The sequence below is a fragment of the Lagopus muta genome, chromosome Z, assembly GCF_023343835.1.
Source record: "Lagopus muta isolate bLagMut1 chromosome Z, bLagMut1 primary, whole genome shotgun sequence".
Taxonomy (NCBI): domain Eukaryota; kingdom Metazoa; phylum Chordata; class Aves; order Galliformes; family Phasianidae; genus Lagopus; species Lagopus muta.
The window spans coordinates 13,897,361-13,919,155 of record NC_064472.1 but is presented as its reverse complement, the minus strand read 5'-3'; the positions used below and the strand labels follow the sequence as shown (position 1 = coordinate 13,919,155).

The 21,795-nt window shown below is 39.5% G+C and overlaps 2 protein-coding genes across 3 annotated transcripts in view; both read right to left on the bottom strand.

Annotated features, from left to right (window-relative positions):
• Positions 1-21,795, bottom strand: part of GHR (growth hormone receptor) — a 996,322-nt gene that overhangs the window by 612,146 nt on the left and 362,381 nt on the right. The gene's annotated exons all lie outside the window — the stretch shown is intronic.
• C7 (complement C7) lies at positions 503-21,243 on the bottom strand. The gene is made up of 18 exons (XM_048930892.1): positions 20,898-21,243; positions 20,544-20,599; positions 19,804-19,879; positions 18,731-18,872; positions 17,849-17,990; positions 16,888-17,026; positions 15,570-15,704; positions 14,389-14,632; positions 13,630-13,743; positions 13,066-13,232; positions 11,876-12,104; positions 11,123-11,294; positions 10,702-10,789; positions 9,298-9,430; positions 8,187-8,378; positions 7,022-7,118; positions 3,460-3,644; positions 503-2,023 (listed from the first exon to the last, which is right to left on the bottom strand). Exons 1-18 carry the CDS (start codon positions 20,901-20,903, stop codon positions 1,836-1,838), a joined length of 2,505 nt encoding a protein of 834 aa, XP_048786849.1. The 5' UTR covers positions 20,904-21,243; the 3' UTR covers positions 503-1,835.

The following is a 21,795-nucleotide window of genomic DNA, read 5'->3' as shown; positions in this document are numbered from 1 at the left end:
TGTGTAAGATGAACAATGAGATATAAAGGGACTGGATGAAGTATTTGAAATGCAATCTTCATTAATATTTTGTCTCTCTTAAATCAGACTAATTTATTTTATGGATATGGGAATTTGTTCCTATTGATATCTAAAGGTGAATAACAGGCAATTTAGTTTTTTTTCTGTTTCTTAATCAGAAAACCTCAGAGTTTCTTGATGACCTCTACTGGTTTTCTACATTTTCCTTTCTGAAGACACAAATTAAAAAGTCACTCTTCATTTCGCATTTTCTATGAGAAAATTTCCGGTTGATTTTCTCTTGCTTCCAGCGGTTATGAAGACTAACAATACCCAATGGGCTCATTGTCAAAGCTTGTGTTGTGCCCCCAAGAAAAAGATTAGAAACGCTGTGTTAGAAAGCGGGAATAAACATGGGTCACACACTCAGAAATTCCCCAAATATGCTGTTCCTTCATATTCAGCAGATAATTCAGAGCAAATAACTGATTAATTTGGCCTTTATTCTGCTTATTTTAATCTGTAAACTGTCTGCAAAAATTTACAAATTTCTAAAAAAGAAGCAGCCCACAGAAAGAGTAATTAAAATAACAATCACGATCCAGGCTTAATCCTCATTTCCAGCGCCACAGAAAGCAAAGCATTTTCAGCTGAGAGTAGGGCCTACAAGAGTTAGGTAAATTGCAGATACAAACATGAAAACCAAGGGAGACGGATATTCTGGTAGGCATTTATTGATACTAAGAAATAACATCTGATATTTATAAAGCACACTAGCTTCTTGCTGATAGCGCTGCACTCTCTTGATCACTCGTCCTGCTGCTTACTGCCCACCTCTCATGTCATTACGGGTATTGTTTGAAAGGACGGTTGAGAGAGGCACCTCAGCTGACTTGCAAGATTCAACCTCAGCGAGCAAAGGTGTCCCTGCCTGATGACAAGTATATGGAAGGAGTATGAGAGACTCCTTGCATTTAGTAACTGTCTTTCTTTCAAGGTCGTCTCCAAGGGATTGTATGCTCTCTCCATGCCCACGAGAATGTATTTTCCCTAATAGCTCCCATGAGAAAGATGTGCTCTGGTAGAAGACTTCCACACGCAATGGTCTTTGAGCAAACAAGTATGGGCACAAGCATAAATATATGTGACAAATGTAATGCAGCTAGCTGCACTCAGAAATGTAGCTCATGGTGATAGCTACAACAGTGCAAAACGGTGATTCTTCTTGAAGTGCTTCTGTGTACAAGAAACTGAGCAAAGACATTCTTCTCATTATTTAAAGCTGACTTTGCTGTTAATGCATCTTGTTTAGACTTTTAAAAGCTTCAGGCTCAGCAACAGGTTCAATGCTGTAGATGCTGTTTGCACAGCTGAATGGGGCACAGCAGGAAGAGGTTAGTCTATCAAAAGTTAAGAATTGTATGTCTTATTTTGTAAAGGCTATTCTTTTTCTAGGAAGCAGTAGTCAACACATGTATATGGTTGCGCTGCTCTCAGAAAAATGCATTTGCAATGCTATATACTGTAATCCATCACTGCTTTGGCGATTGCAGTTCAGGAACACTTTTTAATTGTGACAGAAATGCAAACAAAGCTTGCCAGTGCTAAGTCAGAAGCCTAAGCCAACAGCCTTTGGTTCAGCAGAGAGTGCAGCTCTGCCTAACGAAGGGCCCCGGTCAGTGCGACCAGAGCCAATGCACACAGCCCCGTAGGCTGCAGTGGGCTTCACAGCACAGCTTGTATTTGATAGAGCATGGTTTGAAGTATGTCCTGCCCAAGAGTTGACACATTTTGACACATCCCGTGGCAATAAACAAAATGAACCGTAACGCATCTCATTTGGTCTGCACATCACAGGGCTTGATGCTGATGAGGGTGACAGTCTGCCCCTGGCACTGGAGCCGTCCGGCCTCACACTCTGTCATGGTCTGGCGGGCAGTGAAGTCGCTCACGGCAGCACAGACCTGGATGCCGCCCTCCTCGCACGGCGCATCTTCGTCACACACACAGCTGTTGGATTGCGCTGAGCAAGGGCACAGAGGAAAAGGCACTTAGGATGGCATCTGACTCAATGCAAAGCAAACCAAAGCATTCCTAGCAAAATGTTACTGGGAGTAACAGCGGTGTGCAGAGGGTGCTCTTAGCCAGTTGTGACATGAGCTGGCATTCATGTCTGACGGAATAACTAGAAGCACCAACAGGTGGTGCTGGCTGCAACAGGAACTCAGTGCCGACAGCAGGCCTTCCTCCTCAGCTAGCTCGGCTGTGCTTGTGGGAAAGCTTCATCAGCTGTACGGCTTGCTGCCTCAGGGACATCTCTGATGTTACTGCTGAAAGCCTGCTAACACCAGTTTGTGAACGTACTGCTCTGGATTCCAGATACCCTGTGCAATGAGAGGTCTGTCCTTGGAAAGCAACAAACCAGTCAGGCATACACAACTTGAATTTTTACTTACTTATACGCAGTGTCACTATACCAGAAGGATTTGCTCCTACAAATAAATGTGCATAGTTGTATCAGTGCCAACATCTAAATAATCATGTGAGGAGGTTTACTTTTCACAACCATGTCTTTGTTCCAGTGTGGTATGTTTATCCCTGCTTAAGCTCCATCCAATTTTGTTATCTTTTTTTTTTTTTTTTTGTCTGTTCAGAGTTGGTAGACAAAATAGACAAATTCCTATCAAGCAATCTTTTTTACTGTAAGAATATGACAATAACTGTGCCTTCTATCTGGGGCACTTCTGAAAACATAATTTACTCCTTTATCTTTCCATTTCTGCCAGCCCTCTATTAAATGCACTGTAATGGAGGACACTCAGGGAAATTAAATCAGGGAATTTGAGAACTTCCACTGAGCATAGCTTGCAAAAGACTGAGCCTCTTTCCTCTAGGGGAATATTCCTTCACCTTTGCTCACAATATGAGAAACTGGGGATATGCAGCAAAGTACGAACAAAAACAAGTGTCTTTTCTAGGTGGTACAGAATGAAACATTCAATTCCTTGCCACAGGATACAGCTGGGAAGACAGCTCATCCAATTCCAGGAAAAGCCTAGCTGTTCTTTAGGGCAGCAAAGACTCCTGCAGTTATTGAGTTGGGGAACTTAAAACAGTGAAAAAAGAGTAAGGCAAAAGCTTCATGCACAACTTCCCAAGGAACATCAAATCAGGTAACTCATTGAGGAGGGAGTAGGTGTAAGCTTTTCCTGTAGAACCTGTCACTCTGTTACTCTCCCCCCCGGGGTTTCTTTTTCTTCCTGCCATACTCAGACACCAAACCCTGGTTGAATGGCTTGAATCCACTCAGCAGTAGTGTTGTGCCCTGTGCTGCTGGAATGGTTGGAGGTGCTGCACCAGCACAGGGCCATCACCACTATAATAGTGTGTAAATGGGGTTATGAACTTCATTTTGTTCATATAAACAAATTTCACTTAAAATCATAAAGAATCTCTCACCTTCACATTTTTCCCACGAGCGACATGACCCACAAGATCTCTCAGCTGCCTGAGGTGTTCTGCAGTTTGCTGCATTAGTAAGAGAATATTTTCTACCCATGCACTCTAAGGCATACATCTTGCAAACAGTTAATGGTGTGTTTCTCTCTGTTCTTGGATCTGTGGCACAGATGTCCAGGGAAGGACTAAAAATAAAAAGCAGGGATCACGTCATTTAAAAGTGTTTTATCTTGGTATGTCTTAAAAAGAGCTGAGAGAATGGGAAACGTTCAGTGTTCAATTCTTTTTTTTTCCTTTCAGTGAGGTACATCCAAAGAAAGAAGTAGTGAACTTGAGGCTTAGATGCATGAATAATTCAGACTTCTTTTGTTTTCCACACAGTGCTGCCCCTGAGATGTTTGCATCCTCACTTGCCATGGCCTTTTATTATTCACAATACCTGTACCTATGTTTGTCACATGTATTTTCCTTACTGATCTTCTGTTGACATAAAGAATGAGTTTAACTCTTTTATTCTGTGGTGCAGCAAGAGCCCAACAGATATGTTGTGCCAAGCAGCTAATAACAGAAACTCTGCATCTCTCTCCATTACATTATTTTCTTGTCTGGCTGCATGGCCTATGAGATGCTGGGGCACTGATTTTTGATGTCAAAGTTATCTTAGCAGGTATGGGTACAGGAAATTCTTAATTTTTGAATATCAGCTTAAATTTGGAATAACATAATGTGATCCAGTGGAAGCATCTAGTCTTTAAGTTAAGTTGTGTATTATGTTTAAATTTCCTCAGAGGCCTTTATATTTGCCTGAGAATGGTAAATCTCAGTATTTGATCCTAAAGGACAAAAATTTGTAGAAGAGGCAGGTTAAGTTAGCTGGAAAAATAAAAGTCAGATAGGATTGTGTTAATGTCTTTGCTTTGCACCACTTTATCAGCAGCAGAGGGGAGAGAGGCTGATTTCACCACTTGGTTGAACACAGGGAAATCTGATTGCTGGGAAAGAAACAAGGAATGAATGCTCCATTTTGCCAATCTGTAGCTACAATGCAGTAATACTTCAAGCTATCTTGAGACTGCTGTACCTATTTGCCATGGCTGGATCAGCTGGGGAGAAGTCAGTGGAAATCAACATGACCAGATGCAGGACCAGATGTCCAGAAAAAGCACAGTGAATCTGTGCTTATAACAGAATTTATTAATTTTCATTAATTTAGAAAGACTGTTACAGGCGGCTCTAAGAAGTGCAATAAAAATTATTAAAGGCAAGGAAAAGTCCTTGTGTAAAGGGAACCTGAAAAAATTCAACAACTTCTACCCAGGTGGGGGGTAGGAACACTCCTTCACTGAAGAACATAAAGAAGAAATGAAATTGCAGCTGTAATCAGCATACACTTTCTCTCCCTTCCACCTGCTATGAGAGGTGGGCAGCTTTTAGTTGAAACTAAGTGAGAAATTGAATTGAATATGATCCGAAGCCCATAAGTTTTAATATAATGTAGGCCAAGACAGGGATGCTATGCAAATAGATGCTGAGGAAAAACCCTTGAATCTAGTGCTTAGGTGCTGGTCTTTAGCCTCCAGTAGCTGAGGTTTCATCCATCTTAACGCACTAACTGTGCTATGGCCCTTTCGCAACCTCACACCCTTTCAAACAGAAAAGCTTGCGTTCATACTGTTACGTTCTCTCTGTCCACAAAAGGAGACCAAAACCAATGGCCCGTTAGAGTTGGTCCCTCACCCTCACAATTCCTGAGCTGCATTTGGAGCGCTGACCCCTTCCAAAACTCTGCCAGGTGCTGCTTTAGGGATTCAGCAGCTCCACTGCCCATGATCATTCTCTGGCTCTAATTGGTGAGGGTAGATGTAACCTAAGGCACTGTCATGAGGGACAAATGATCCCTCGTGGGATTCTTGTGCTGTCACTGGATTTGTGATGTGTCTGAAGCCACAGTTCTTCCCATGTCAACTGTTCCCACCTCTTAAGCAGTGGCTGCTGCTGAGTGTCACCACCACAGCAGAACAAACTGGGCTACTTCTGCACTCTGAGGAAGGACCAACATCTACTGACATGTCTGTGTCCTACAGCATTAATAGGCTGGCAGATTGGTCTGTTTTGACAGATGATGACTTATCTTTCTATTATTAGATGTGTTATTTCAAGACAGCAAAAAGACAGTATCAGTAACAAAAATGACTGCTATGTATCTTCCTGATATTTTAAACGTAATTAAAAAAAATGGAAACAGGAGGCAGTAGATTAATTTTAACTAAGCTTAAATGTACTCATTTAATTTTACAATGTTACTGTGACTTTATCCAAGCCCTTCCCCAGTGTTGGGGACTCCCCCCAAATAACTTCACTGCATCCATGAACCAGAGACGTTGTTGCCTCAATTTAGTGAGTACTGAGATAAAATGTTTAGGACTAGGTTAGCAAAACAACTGACTATAAAACTCTTAACTGGCTTATTACAGACCTTACACTTGCGCAAGGCAGTGTCTTCAAATACTGGCTAAGAGTCCAGTGGATCTACAAAATCTGAACAAAAAATCACTAATTGTAATTCTGAAATGTTCAAATTGTGTTGAATTTTGGCTTATAACTAGAGTCACCGGGCAAGGCATTACTGAGCTCTGAGGCTGACGGAACAGTACACCTACTCCACTGAGAAATTCTGCTACTTTGAAATCACTGGAGAGGAGTTCAAAATATCTTCTCCCTGCTGTATGAGGAAAGGACAAATCCAGTCTGTCATACTAAAGTTTCCAAACTGCTTAGCTTCTGCTGTGACATAAGCTGGCTGGATTTCACATTTAAAGCTCAGTAGAGACTTTGTTGGAAACTTCGTCTGATCTTTGAAAACCAGCCAGATGTTGGAATGCTGAATTCTTTGGCACATTTGGCTGTCAGCACAGGATGGTCTGTGGGGCCTCTTCCTGTTAATCTCTGTTTTGATTCTGTTTCTTCAACATTTTGCAAGGAACTGACAGTTCAACTCATATACATACCTTTATCCTGCATTGCTTATTGCTGAATGTAGGCTTAGATCAGGTAGGAAATAAACCCTGGTCTGCAAGTTATGAGGTCAGGAAAGGTGACATAACTGATCTGTGCAAATGGCTGTGCAAATGGGAAATTAGATTATTGTGCTGTTAGTAATACTGCAGTCCCTAGCAGGGAAAAGAAAGCTGCTTTATTTCCCTACCTTACTGCTTTGATGCTTTATGTTCCAAGGGTCTCTGTTCTAACTTTTCCTCCGCCTTCTAAATCTTCAAAATATCATTTTATCTTTTTCCATCTATCTCACAGATCAAGTGGAACTGAAATTATTTCTTCACCTTCTGTCATCTAACTGAATTCCATCATTGCTAAAACCCACTGACAGCTCTGACAAGGCAGGTAAGTGATGAGTAGGACATTGAATGAGCTGTAAAGCAAACAAAGTACAATGCCTGCTTCTCATGAATAAAGCTTTCTAAACTGTCATGGAATGAAAACTTCAGAAATTTAATTGGACTTGAATAAAGTGAGAAGGTCATTGCTAAATCCAGCCTGAACTTACCCACACTCATAGGGCAATTTGCACACACATCGCGACTGCTGCACTTTCTCCCATGGCTGACATTTAGGCTCTGTCACTTCTGGTTTCACACTGGGAACTGAAGTAAAAGAACACAGACAATGCCAAGGGTCAGAAAAACAAGGGCTGCTAAAGCTTTACTCCAAAAGTATCCTACCAGCTGAGCATAAAAGGAACTGGATTATACAGCCATGACACAAAATCATATCCTGCATGTTCATTAAAAGTTCCTTCTGCACATAAGGAACCAACAGTATTAAAAATATATGGTACACTTTATAAAGTTACTGAACAGTAATTTACCCATAGGTCATGAGTCAGACGGAAAGAGCCAGGTACTATGTTCAAGCTCAAACACCCATCTTGTTTCTACAGCAGCTGTCTGTCTCTGCTAATCTTAGCAATGCTGAATCATTGCTAGCAACAGCTTTATCATTAGGTTTCAGAGTTACTGGCTTCACTACTGGAACCAGAAAAGCTAAGACTCCAAAGCCCTGTGTCAAAATAGTGAGTCTTAATATTGTTATGCACTGATGGTAATACAGCTGCAAGTTCCATCTTACAGTCTTTAGTCTTCACTATTTTTTCTAACTGTTGTACAAAGTAATGCTCCCTTAAGCAAGACACAAGCTATTTCTAAAGATGAAAGCATTTGAAACTTTCCAATCTGTACTGGAATTTCAGTGTATGATGGAAAAAAAACAAAAAAAAAAACAAAAAACCAACAAAACAAAGAAGGGTCTGTAAGGCTAAGCTGAAAGAGTTGGGAAGTTGGCATCAGTGGTACTTTAGACCTGGTACTTCTGTACTTCAACAGTGGTGAGCTGAACTATGTACAGATATGTTAATCCCTCAGAAATTCTTGTGGTTAATGTGCACACCGATTTGATACAGTGATGAATGGTGAGAATGAGAAACTCAGACGTTGCTGCTCTTTTGGTCTAGGCCTTATTGCCACCTGCCCTTCATCTCCAACCAGGCTACCTCAGGCGGCAGCTGGCTGACCAAAAAACAACATACTTGAAAAGTAGGAGACGTGCCTGGGTAGCAGCCATGTCAGCTACAATTCTGTGTTCTATCTATACCACCAATGGTCTACCAAGAAAATAAACTTCTGTGTTGCACTTTGAGGATTGCAATGGCTTACCTGCCTTTTTGCACTGGATGGTTTTCATATCAGGAGTCCACTTGAGACTGGGTTCACACAAAATGGAGCGTGCCCCTTCTAGATGCATGCCATGTGAACAGGACAGAGTTATTCTCTCACCAATCTCATACGAAGGTTTCCATGGCTCTCCTTGCAGCCCCCCCTCCAGGAGAGGCAGGAGGCAAGCGGTTTCTAAGGAATGAGATTTGAGATAGCCACAGTGAACCAGTGGGCTGCAAAAAAGGGTTTTATCTCCTAAGTTTCTTAAGAAATCAAATCATAAGATTAGATGGTGCTCCTGTAGGTATACACTGATCATGTTAGCATGAGCTATTAACAAATCACACCAAGAAAGTGAATGTGCTGTACCAAGGATACTCTGACGATATCTCCTCCTGCTACCTACAGGTCTGACCCACGCTTCTGCTGAGGGTTCATATCAGTGAGTAACAAGCTAATATGGTCAGATCATACAAACAGGGCCCTGGAACAACCTAAGGACTTAGTTCTCACAGTGAGATGGTGTTCAAGCAATATGGACTAGCCTTTGTGGTAGTCAGTTATGGCTAAACTGGGTAAGGAAAAATCTCTAATCCCACTCAATACTGAATCATAAGAAACATCTTTGTCAAAAAGAAATCCCAAGGATAACTGACTGCTAAAGAGGAAAAGAGTGGAGTGAGGAGATTGTCCAAGATGGAAAGCGATCTGTGAAGCTGTGCTTTTATGACAAGATGGTTACTTGAGGGCTTTGTGGTTGTCCAATGCTGCCTTCTGGACCTTTTACTTTACTTGGCTTACACCAATAATTTTTGAATTCCACCACAGGACTGAATGAAGGAACAAAAGTTTTTCACATAGAAAGCAATTCTTGGACTGGACTTTTCTTCTTGTTCCATTTCCTGTCTTAAAACCAGCCCTCATGGACATATTTATATTCAGTATAAAAAACGTGGCTGCAAAATAAAAATCAGCATAAAGCAGATTCTGTCTAGGGATCTAGGAAATACAAGTGTGCATTTACCCTGCTACTACTGGAAAGCAGACACTCAGAGAAGTTTCACTGGAATTCAGGAATTAAGTTGTATTTCAAAATGAGAAACAGACATACCCTGACAATATCTGTCTGCACCCTGCCACTGCAAATCACTGCCACACTTAGCAACAGGATTACCAATGAGAGAATATCCATGTCTGCAAGCATAAACAATACTTTTCCCAACAGGATATGAATTTTCAGCATTCTGAAAGAAAATAAATAGGTGTCATTTAAAATATATATTCTAAAAGTGATTGAGTCTCTGGAATACTGTGGACTGTGCTGGTTATCAATAGCCAGAAGATGAGATCAAAATGGAGATGTAAAAAAAAAAAAAAATCAGCAAAATACAGAATATTCTGGCTACCTTAACTTACTAAACTAAGGTAGGGCTAGGTTTTAGGGGACCCTTTGCCAGGGATCTGGCAGTGACACATCAGTGATGGAACAGCTCTATCCTGCCATTGTGTAAATGGACAGAAAACATATCAGTTATCAAGCATTAGAGGAGGAATACAAGCTCTTAAACAGCCTTTCAAATGGATCAGTGAACAATATATGGCTTTGCTAATTCTTAGGAAGCATATAATCAGTTCCCTCAAGGTAAAAGTGATAACGGTCACTCAGAAGAGCTGGACTTCAGGACATATGCCATTTGTCATTTATATATCCCTCTGTTATATTAAAAATCTCCCTATTATATAAAAAAAAAAAAGAGACTACATTTCAAAGTGGAGGGATTTACTTTTAGTTATTGAAACAAAAGCTCTGATATGGGAGACAACTATTGATCACAGAAAAAAATCACTAGCAAAAGAAACAGCACCAAATCTGGGACCTTGCCACAGGTTGCAGGTGTGCCGAGACAACTAATGGGTTTGACTACTAACGCTTCAATCTACTTATTGAGCAGAAATAAAGAAGACGTAATCAGTAGTCTGAAGAATTTTTTTGCCCTTGTTATATAGGCCTGATTTACCTTTACATGTCATAATTTCAACAGAGAATAAGAAAGCATAATGGTGAATCACGGGATATAAACTGCAGATCCCTAAAATGTGTTTATAATTTTGCTGTGGACCTTCTGGATGACCTTGCATAGTCTCTATGCTGTTTCCTCTCTTATTTCCTCTATATTAATATGTAATTCACAAGGCACAGGCGTTTTTTAATGTGTCTTTAGGATATGGCACATGTAGATTTCTTTATTGTATAGGCAGCGTGATACTGAAAAGTAAAGATTTTGTTCTGGATTCTATATGACTTTATGGTTTGCTTTTATTCTTAATAAAAAGTCTTAGCAAATGCCCCATAAACTTCAGCCAAGGAAAACTGCTGAGAAAGCCACTATGCAGTAGCTCTGATACTGAGCTTACCAGGATAAATACATGGCTGCAAGTGGATCTCTGCATTAACTGAAGTTGAAATACTGCTGATGGGGATAGAACAGATAATGGAGTAGTAGAAATAACTTACTTGAACAAATCCATTTGCCAAGAGAGGAGGAGGTGAACAGAATTCTGTAGGAGTTATGGATGTATCAAAACAGTGTGGCTCAATAAAACTATAAAGTAAACAAAAGTATGGTTAAGTTTGAATTCAGCTTTCCTTTCAAAATGCTATGTTTCCAAAGAAGCCACGATTAAACTTAAAGCAGGCACTGCCAGGCTGTCTGAGAGAATACTGAGCAGAATAGTGTCACATTTACAGTTTTTTACCCCATTTCTCAGCCATACTTTCTATCAGAATCACAACTTCTGAGTTTCATTTTGTTTCAGCTTAAATGTGACAGCTCAATAAATGACCTTCTCCCTGAATTCAATAGCTTACATGGTATTTTGGATTAGATTTTTAACACTTCCTGTATTCATAACGCAGATGTTCCTTTTCTGCTTACCGAAAGTGCTGCAGCTCTTCATCCTCACAGGGCCTGCTCTCATGCTGCTCTCCTATGCAGTCCTTCCCTCCACCACTTGGGGAGGGGTTGTTGCAAGTTCTGCTCCTGGTTTTCCTTTCCCCTGAACAAGAGCTCCAGGAAGACCAGCAGCTCCAGCGCCCATCAACAATACCTGTGTAACATTTGAGGATGTTTCACATTAAAAAGTTCTATAGGGTTGTTGTCCTTAAAAACAAACAAGCAAATAAAAAAACCCCAACAAGCTAAAGATGAGCCAAAATATGACCTTACAGAAAGGTCCAGGTGGCAACGATCTATTTTCTCCCAAACTCACTATTTCTGTAGCTATTTTTCCATGGACTTGGAATTGCTTACCAATCTAAGACAACATAACAGTAGCTACAGCTAGGTAAGAAATTAAAGAACAAGATTTTTAAAATGTATTGGTAGCTGGTCATTCAGTGCATATTCCTTCCTATTTATATTGCTATTCCTTCCTATTTATTTGTTTGTTTGTTTGTTTGTTTATAGAAGGTTGTAGTTTGAGGTGCTAATGTTGTCCACTGCATTTAACAATAATAACACAAAAATTGTTTGCATAATACTGCTTGGACATGCAAAACAAGAGTCAGGCTAATTTGAAGATCCACCTGTGCTGAATGCTGGGCAGCAGTGGTTCATGCAGCAGGACAGGCTCCAGAAGCAGAACACATACGCCCATTCTGAACTCTCGTGAGCTTAAAAAGTGCTGACCTGGCTGATCTTGCACAAGAGTTCCCAGCTCACAAGCTGCTCCAAAGGTGTAAGGCTTGCAGTAGCAAGTGCACTGAGTTCCTTCCACAGCTGCCTCACCCCCATTCTGGCATGGCTGACATTTGCAGGGATCATTTTCAGCCATATATTCTTCAATGGATTGTTTTAGGTAATGCTTTTTGACTGAGGAGCAGGGCACTTCCTTTACCAGCTCATACAATGGTGTTAGCTGCAGAGAATAGAAAAACATCGATATTAAATAGTTATACTAGAGATAGAATAGTGTGTAAGCATATTTAGTCATGTGAAATGGTTTGTAATATATGTTCCTGCACATGGGACTTTAAAGATGCTCTAATTTCCTGTCTGTCTAGATTCTTATGTTAATTTCTAATATTATCCTTTTTCTGGAAAGTCAGCTTTGCTTAAACAGCACCCCTAGAAGCTACTGGTTAGGTTAGATATATTTAAAAGTATTTGAGATATGATATTACAGTTGAGATAAATGTGTACCATAAAACAGGCCAGCAAGGTACAAAAACCCTAATACTTGCCAAACCATTTCCAATCCAAAAGCCTGGATATCAGACCATTTCACTGAGCAGTCACTGAAGGCAACAATAAGCAAAAACATTTTGCATTAACTGAAAAGCCCCTGGCAGTTCCTTTGGTATCACACCTTTCTTCAGCGTATGGACTGCTTCCAAAAACTGTTTAAACAAGGTAGTGGTGAATATGATCATAATCAGCCTTGTGTGTGTGGCTACCAGAATGCCCAGTCATATCAAATTTCTGCATGCACAGAAAAGGGAGAGGGATAAAAAGAACAAGCTGAGTGGAAGCTGCACAAATCTGCCAATATGCCTTTCATGAACAGGGCTATGTGGAAACTGAGCTTTTTTGAAATGTTAGGGTGATTCTTTATCCTTAGATAGAGCTCTACTAAAGTTACTGAAGGCTTGTAAAAGTGTAGGTATCAAGTTGCCAAAGGCTATGCTAATGATACAGCTATCACTTCATGTTAACTTCATGGAATTTATTTCCTGTGAATTTTTTGTTTAATTTATAAATTAATCTGAATACAAAATTATTTCAGACTACTACCTGATTAATCACCAGCTATAGCTTAATCATTTCTCCCTTTGGAGTAATCCCATCTGCTCATCTCTGCTTCAGGAAACTATCCTTACCTTTTGTTTAATTACTCTGGGGTAGTCTGTCACAGATCTGGCCCAAGAGGAGTATCTCTGGTTGTTCCCAGTGGGATCATCCAGGTCTAGATAGCTAAGGCCAGCAACAGCACTTGGGCTTCCACCTTCTATGTAGGGATCTCCTCTGATCTTATTGTTGTTGCTTCCTGAATATTTGGGAATAAAAAATAAAGAAAATGCCACCGTTGTAATATTTGCAAATGGAAATAGAAATGATACATGCAAAATCTGTACTAGTAAGTAGTCACAGGACTCATTGATGCAGATCAACCATCTGTGCCTGTATCCAGCTGTCCTACATGGATGATATACAAGAAATATCTGGTTTTGCAGGTGTCCAGAAAAATTACTAATTATTGGGAAAACATCAGCTACATTTTATTGGTGTTAGGGAGTCTTTTAAAGTAGACATTTGGATCTGAGTTCAACATGTCACGATGCAGCTCAACACAGTTATCAACACCTGCTCCTCATTTTGACAGATATTTAAGAGGAACATGGAAGCTGTAGACATAACTGTACAAATCACTACTGAACATTCACCTGAAGAAGTCTGTAGCAGTTCATCCAGCTTAGAGCACTTTGTTTTCTTCTTCTTCACAATGAATAAATTCCAGCCTGATGTGGTGCACTGATACATATCTGTTATGCTCATATCTGCAGATAAATCCATCCATTAACACACTGCACATAGGGAGCATGTTAGGTTCATTTCTGAGCTGTGTATTGACTTCAAGTGTGCATTAGAAAGAAAAAAAATAAGAAGGCAGCTAAAAAGCAAGTTATGTCGGAAGATCCACATGTTTCTAGAGCCTATAGATGGAGACTGACAGATGGAAGGCATACCTGGGAAAGGCTTATTGTTTCTTTCCTTCTTTTTCTCAGCAATCTCTAGTCCTACAGCTTTGCTCCCCACTGAGCATGTTTGTGTATGTCACTCTGGTGTTTGCTCTGTTTGCAATATATTCTGCTTTTTACATTTTACCAACCTCCGCTTTTAAACAACATTTAAGCTTTAGTATTATTTGAGATTCAGATTGGCCCTACAACTCTATTTTAGCCTGGCGAGGTCCTGAAACAGCTGGGATAACTTGGCTACTCAGAGAACCCCACGTCACACAGGCAGATCTTTGACTAAACATTGCAGTTTAAAACTTTTTATAACCTTCTTTCTTTTGCCCATGAAGAGAATGGGCTGACAAGTAGAAGTCTCTTTCTAGATTTTAGATACCAGCTGGAAGAACATCCAAAGAAATTTTTATTCTTGTTTGTTCGTTTTATTTCTGGTAAGAAATACTCTACCTTCTGCTTTCATTTTGTCAGTATCCATATAAAATATAACTTTGTATTGTCCTCCTAGAGATCCAGAATGTATGAAATGAGTCCCAAAATTCTCAATAAATCTTCGGTAGGCATTATATTCATAGAAAACTGGAAGGTTGGCGAGCTCCTTCCAGAATGGTTCCGCAAGAGTGAGAAACTCTGGGTTGTTGTTAATAAATTGAGCAACTTCCACAGTGTTTTCAACAACCATCAGCTGTCTACTCTGGGGAAAGGAAAATAAATCAGTCATGCTTCATTGTACAAAAAGGATAGTTCCTATCAGCCAGATGATGAAGATGTGATATCAGATAATGAACAAATCTTTATAGAATTGTTGAAAGCAAATTGGAGGGACCAGAAAAGTTTTCATTTTCAGTCTGATTTTATCTAGAGGATCAATTCAGCCTCCCAAAGTTCTTTTTGAATTTTGTTAGACTAAGTCTCAAAATACATTGTTGTTAGAGCAGCAAGACAAGCTTATCCTCTCTTAGCATGGAGGCCATGAAATTTATATATTTGTGACTTGATTTTGTTTGCTGTGAGATAGAGGTTTTATTTCTTAATTAAGAGTCACTCACAAATTACTTATCTCATGCTTCGTTTTATATATGTTACAGGCGAAAGTTCTCTCTTAATGGAGTGCTATTAGAGGAAAAGATATTATGAGATAATTTAATCACAGTATTATCTGAATATTTTCAGTCCAATACACTCACAAAAATAGTAGAAAAAAAATGTGTGGAAGAAAATGGAAAAGAATAATCAGTTATAACAAGAAGCTGATGCTTTTCTTCCTCAAATATGGAGGAAAATAACTTGTAAATAAGGAAGGAAGGAAGGAAGGGAGGAAGGGAGGAAGGGAGGAAGGGAGGAAGGGAGGAAGGGATGGAGGGAGGGAGGGAGGGAGGGAGGGAGGGAGGGAGGGAGGGAGGGAGGGAGGGAGGGAGGGAGGGAGGAAGAAACAGCAGCCAAGCCATTTTATTGTCAACTAAACCATTGATCTCTTTTAAAAGATCTTAAGGGACTTCTTTTCTGTCATGCCCTTCCTGCCAAAAATATATGGGCAGAATTAATTTGTGCATCTCTCTATAACAGTGCATGAAAAAAAAGATGGAAATATTAATGCAAAATTCCAAGCTACAGCGACAATTCATACATACCTTATGACTCTGTTGCTCATTTTTCTTCTCTGAATAACTGTGTCCACTGTTTGATTTTTTCTTCTTTTCTGTGTGTTTCATATATGACCAGCTACTGTTGAAAAATTCATAACTGAAATCATTCTGAATTTTAACCTAGAAAATGGAAGATAGAATTCTGTATAAAGAGGTTATGAAGGATGTTAAAAATGATATAAAGTAGATCAAGTCCTTCCTGGTGCAGAAAATTGGAAGTGTTTTACAGGCTGAATCCATTTCAGATTTCATGAAATGTTATGAAAACTATTGAAAAATGTTTTCAGTAGTGTTACTCTCATACAGGATGAGAGGTAATGGCCTTAAGTTGCACCAGGGAAGGTTCAGATTGGATATTAGGGAAAGTTTTTCTCATAAGGAGTGGTAATGCATTGGAAGAGGTTGCCTAGGAGGTGGTGGAGTTACTGTCCCTGGCGGTGTTCAAGAAATGTGTAAATGTGGTTCTAAGATACATTGTTTAGTGGGCATGGTGGTGGTGTGTTGATGGTTGGGCTAGACAATCTTAGTGGTCTTTTCCAGCCTTAATAATCATATAATTCTGCTACATGTGTGTGCATATGTATATATACATGTAAGTTTGTATATGAAGTATCTACATTACTTAGTAAAGTACATTAATGATTGCTTGGCCTACTTTTGACAAGGAGACAAACCAAATCCCTGAGACAGTTATTTGAAATAAAGCGTCTCAATGGAAGATCTCCGCAAAGTATTCCAAAGCCAGGTGCCCATCATGTTTCTTAAGGTAATTCAAGTTGCAGCTTATCCAAAAGAGGTGGCTTTATGTTCTAGCTGTGGGAGAGTTAGAAATCATATCTGAGCAATTACACTTTTTTCTTTCCATTTTAGCAAGACATAAGCTAGCTTATTTCAAAATAGTAAGCATATGTATACACCTTTGAAATCATTATATACTTTTATTTATTTATTTTAGCTTTTAATATACCAGATTCTTTCAGCATAAACTGACACAACGTTCACAGAGCACCTAGTGTCATATGGCCCACAACTCTGGTGGCACTGAAACACTTTGCTATTGGCAATAGCGTTAGTTTGATAACTCCAGCCAGCAGATGTACAGTGGCACAGGATTATTTTCTCTGCATTTAATTCTGTAAGAGATGAAGCACAGCCACAGTTCCTGGGCTTTCTGCAGAGAGGGAACAGGCATTATTCATCTGCGTTTAGGGAAGCCTATCTGCCAAGGGACACTGCAAGGATTCTCATTCTCCCCATTATAATCGTTATTCTAAATACAGAGTTGTGCTTAATGCAAACATACCTGGAAGGTGTAAGCAAGAACACTTTCACTCAGCCTGTAGTATTCTCTCCCATCCCCACTGAAGACTTTTCTGCATTGTCCTCCAAAGTTTTTTGTATGAATAACTCTTCCCCTAGACTCTCCAGTGACTGCATCAAAGCTGCATGAATAAAAGCATGAAAAATCATTAAGACACCGGGGCAGAAATTCCTCTACAGAAGTTAAAAATTACCATCCTGTTATAACTGAATGCTATATCTGCAGCTAAGTTCATAACGTAATTTACGTAAGAAAAGGGGAACTCAACTGACAGACCCTTTTGTCGGTAGAACAGCACATGAGCACATGGAAAAAAAAAACTCTTAATATTTCAACCAAAATGGACACACATTGATTGACTTTAATTTATTTATGTTTATCACAAGTGATTTTATTTTTATTTTTCCAGCAATTCATGTGCAATAGCAACAACAGGACACCCACTCAAAAACATTTTTATACTATAGCATATAGTATAATTATATAACTATATAACTGAATCATATCATGTTCCAAGTGATACAACTATTCAAAAGAAATGTGAGATAATTATTTTGTTAGGCTGCATGGAGGATGCAAAAGTAAAAATAGATATGGATCCACAGCACTAAATGAAATAGCAGTAAACAAAAAGAATGAATGTTGCTGGCTCATTTTTTCTGTTCTGATAGTTATGTCTTAGTGGCTTACATTGCATTTCACATATCAGAAGATGTATTTAAATAGTAGAATAGAAAGCTTTATTCTTTGCCTCAAATCAAAGAGCTAGTACATCTCAGCTGCTCTGAGCCACCAGGATGATGGAGGCAGCTGGAGCACTTTTCCATATCAGATGCTCTACCATTGGCCCAGGAATTCTGTCTGTATAGCAGAAGCTTGTAAATACAATAAAAATATGAAAGCTTTTGGCACTGGTACTACAGAGGTCTGCACAGTACATTACCCTTTTCCTGTAAGTTCTGAATTTGGAGGTGTTTTATCAGTATCACATACAGTCATCTTCTCTTCACATTGATCTTCATCAGCACCATCTTCTTCGCAATCCTGATCTCCATTGCACACTAGAGATCTGCTAATACACTGACCTAAGAGGAAACAAAAATGCATGAGAAAGGAGGAATGTTTGTTTAAAATTAAATATCAGCTAAAATCAAAATGACTGTCTCACTTAACTGTGATGTTAATTAGCTTGCCATTCCCACAGTGGACTTAGGAGGGATTGTGAAACAACAGTAAATGTAGACATAAAGAAATAGTGCGTAGTACCCTCATGAAAACCACAGCCAATCAAGTCTTCTGATACATTAATAAGACTGTTTATTTCTAAGTTTTCTTCCTACACTTTCATCTTGTGGCCATATCACATGTGATTAAATCTGATTATCTTTCTGATAACATCAAAACAAGTTTATCATATTTCTCTATGATAAATATCTGCCCAATGAGGTAGTGTGTCTTTTTTGTGAAGGTAACAGAAGTTGCTTGCATGCTAGATTAATCTGGGGTCCCTCAGTGTCCAGAACCCAGATGGTTTCTAAGATGTTTGAATATAGCCTTGATCAGTTTTCAGCAATGTCATCTAAGGTTGCATTCTTTAATTACCTTCTCTTAATTAAACACAAAAACATACTTCGAAGCAATTCAGTAAATTGAAAATTACAATCACATCTGAGGCTGAAAAGGAAAAAAATTCTTGCTAGATCAAATCTATTTGTAGGTCAAGGATTCACTAATGGCATTGCTCATTTATAAACTCCAAAGACAACAAAGTTGTATTTCTTAACTTCAAAGTCCAGAAAATGGTGAAAAATATCTTGGATGGTACCTGAAGAGCATCTGAACCGATTGCCACAGCCATCCTCTGTTGGGCATCCCCTTGTTGGGGTGCAGGGTCTTGTTTCAAAGGCATCACCAGAGCAGGGGTTTCCCCCATACTGCCCATAAACCGCTACTGTCCGCCTCCGAATCTGAATGTAAATCAAGAGAGATTTTATAAAATTGAAACGCAAAGCAGAAACAGTTCACTGGTCTCAAGACATGGATGCTGCTCTACTGCTGTAAAGAATGAGGCATTCACTACCTTTTTCTAAGACTAACCACACTTCATATTGCCACAGTACGGTAACAAATTCACAAGTTAATAATAAGACAACTACGTGGTCTTTAGATTGAGCCATAAACTTGGCTGGTTTGTTCAATAATCTGATACGAAACCAATAGGAGGAAAGTGCTGACAAATTTCAGTTTTCTTTTATATTATTAATAGGCTAGTCATGCCTGATATGAATTTGCTAGTGTTCTTCCAAATCAAAATGCTATTGAGAGATATAATAAAATCTAGCATCAAGTGGGTTTCCTTTGGCTTCTAAAAATCAAAAGTACAGTTTCCTAGCATGTCTTTAATTTTGACCAAACCTCCCTAACTGATGCAACATAAAAGTAAATGAGAAAGAAAACAAAAGGTACAATCAACAGAATTATACTTTAAAAATCATCAACTTGTTTTCATTGTGTGTAATATTTTGAAACAACGTTTTCTTCCCTTGACATATAACCTCTCTGATGAAGATGAGTGGAAGTGGAACAAGCCGAAGAATGTCTTGGTGTACTGAACAGTTTAGTCAATCTTTTTGGAACTATCACCAAAACAAAAACAGGACAAATTATCTTACAATGTGAATACCACAGCTTTGAAAGAGCGCACAGAGAAGACAGACTGGAGGATTCCGTTCTCTAGGGTACAGCAACCTTTTTTGCTCTTCTGTGGAACAGCACTTCAGGTGCTTTTGTTTGAAACTTGGTTTGAGTTTAAAGATAGAACAGATTCTTCATTACTGGGAGGGAAAAAAAGCATATGTTTGTGAAATCATGCATTCCTAAAAATGTGTCTATTTATACCTGTTTTTGGGTACAGCCATCACACTCGGACCAAGGGCCAAAAGAATTCCAACGGCAATTGACTGGACGGGAACGGCTGTCCCAGCAGGGTTTTTTGCATTATAAAAACAGAAGTGGAATATTGTTATTTCCATTCAAAAGCACTAGTGAGAAACTTCTTTAAACAGCAAAGCAGACCTCCAAAGAAAATGAGGGGAACCATCAGGCTCCCACTAAAACTACCAAGATCTGCTTTCCATTCTTAAGAATAAAATCAGCTCCTCCTCAACCTTTCTGGTCACTGATCAGCAAGAAACTTGGCGTGTTCCCTTGTCTTGAAGGTCAGTAAGGCCCTGTGAATCCACTGGTAATTTCAAAGACCAGCTCCACATTGCAAAGTAGAGAGCATCCAGATCATGTCCAGAGGTGTCTGGGCAGCAGTCAGGGTTGCCGTGCCTCCAGCATAAGCAGGAGGCATAGGGGTGTGACCTGCCCACAACATGGGGCTGGCTCAGGACAAGATGTGGTTTGCGGGCTCACACCACTACTTGCTCCTCCTCCACTGAACAAAGAGATGAGGGATACCATAATTCCTTCCTGTCACCATGGATAACAGTGGCAGTGCTGATCAGTGTCAGTTCTCTGCCAGGAAATTCGTCTGAAAACACCTTGAAGCCCAGCCCCATGACATGCAACAGGCATTGTCTGTTAAGTTATGCATGCTTAGTCTGTACCATGCTATTTTCTAAATAAATATTCACCTGGAAAAAATGGGAAAGAAGCCTGAAACCTCCAGCAACAAAAAAATCCCCAGCACCTGAAAAAAAAAGAGAAGCAAAGCAAAGTTACTTTTTTCTTTTCCTTATTTTTCCATTACCTCATGCAGCTATTCCAAATTTCTGCAATCTTTACACTACTCTGCTTGGAGAATTAAGGACAATAGTGCACTGATTTTCTCCAGTCTTGTTGTGCAAAGTACTGCTTTTCAGTTTTCTTCTTTCTTCCAATACTGCCCAGTCACATTTTCAGCCAAGTATTTCTCCACATAAATTAACATTTCATTGCATTTGCCATATTCACTTCATCAGTACAAACTAAGTAAACAATTGTCTTACCTTCATGTTAGATGAAGTACTCAGACATCCAGCAATTACCAGGGAAAATGTGCTTCCACTCAGTTCAGCAGCTGAAGGAGTCAGTCAGTCTGTCTGCAACTGTATGTCTCTGCTCATTCTGCCTTGCTGTTCAGCTTCTCTTTCCCCCAAAAGGTTGAACACTGCTGAGGAATTTTATCTTAACCCAGCTAGTGCTCTCTGGGGACACAGCTTGCTCTTGGAGCTGCCCAGTGTTTTTAAGACACATAAATCAAGGCTTGGCTGGGCAGAAAGATGTGAAGACTGCTTACTGGAAGAATGTCTTTATCTTCTCTGTCACTATTTCTTTCCTCCAAAGGAGACTTTTAGGCCAGTCCTGGTGTCACATACACTGGACCACAGCTGGTCTCTGCCTCCAGCAGGCAGAAATGCTCTAGATTTAAGCTGACGTTGCCAAAGTTTAATTCCAATCATGAACACTCAGTCTTCCCTTCTGCAGTCGTGTTGATTTCTGTCTGTTAGTTCTCATATTGAAAATCAGCTGATGGATATGAATACAGTTTTATTCTGTTTTTATTATGGCCCTGTTGTGAATGCCATTGGTATTTATGCTACATCAACAGCTACTTTTAGGGGATTCACTTTTTCTTTCCCCACCCTGCCATGCCTTCTGATTTTTTTCTTCTAATTTTTTTTTTTTTTTTCACTTCTGGGAGCTGATCTATTCTACTAAGAAAACAGCACAAAACTTTCTTTGAATTTATCCTAGCATAGTCTGCACGAGGCCCTCATGGAAAAGAAGCTCCTCTGTCTGAAATCTCTTCAGATACTACATCTCAGGCACTACATCTATTTTGAACTGTTTAGCACAGTCCACAGAGAAAATGTTTCATGTGACATCATTCATCTAGGGAGACAT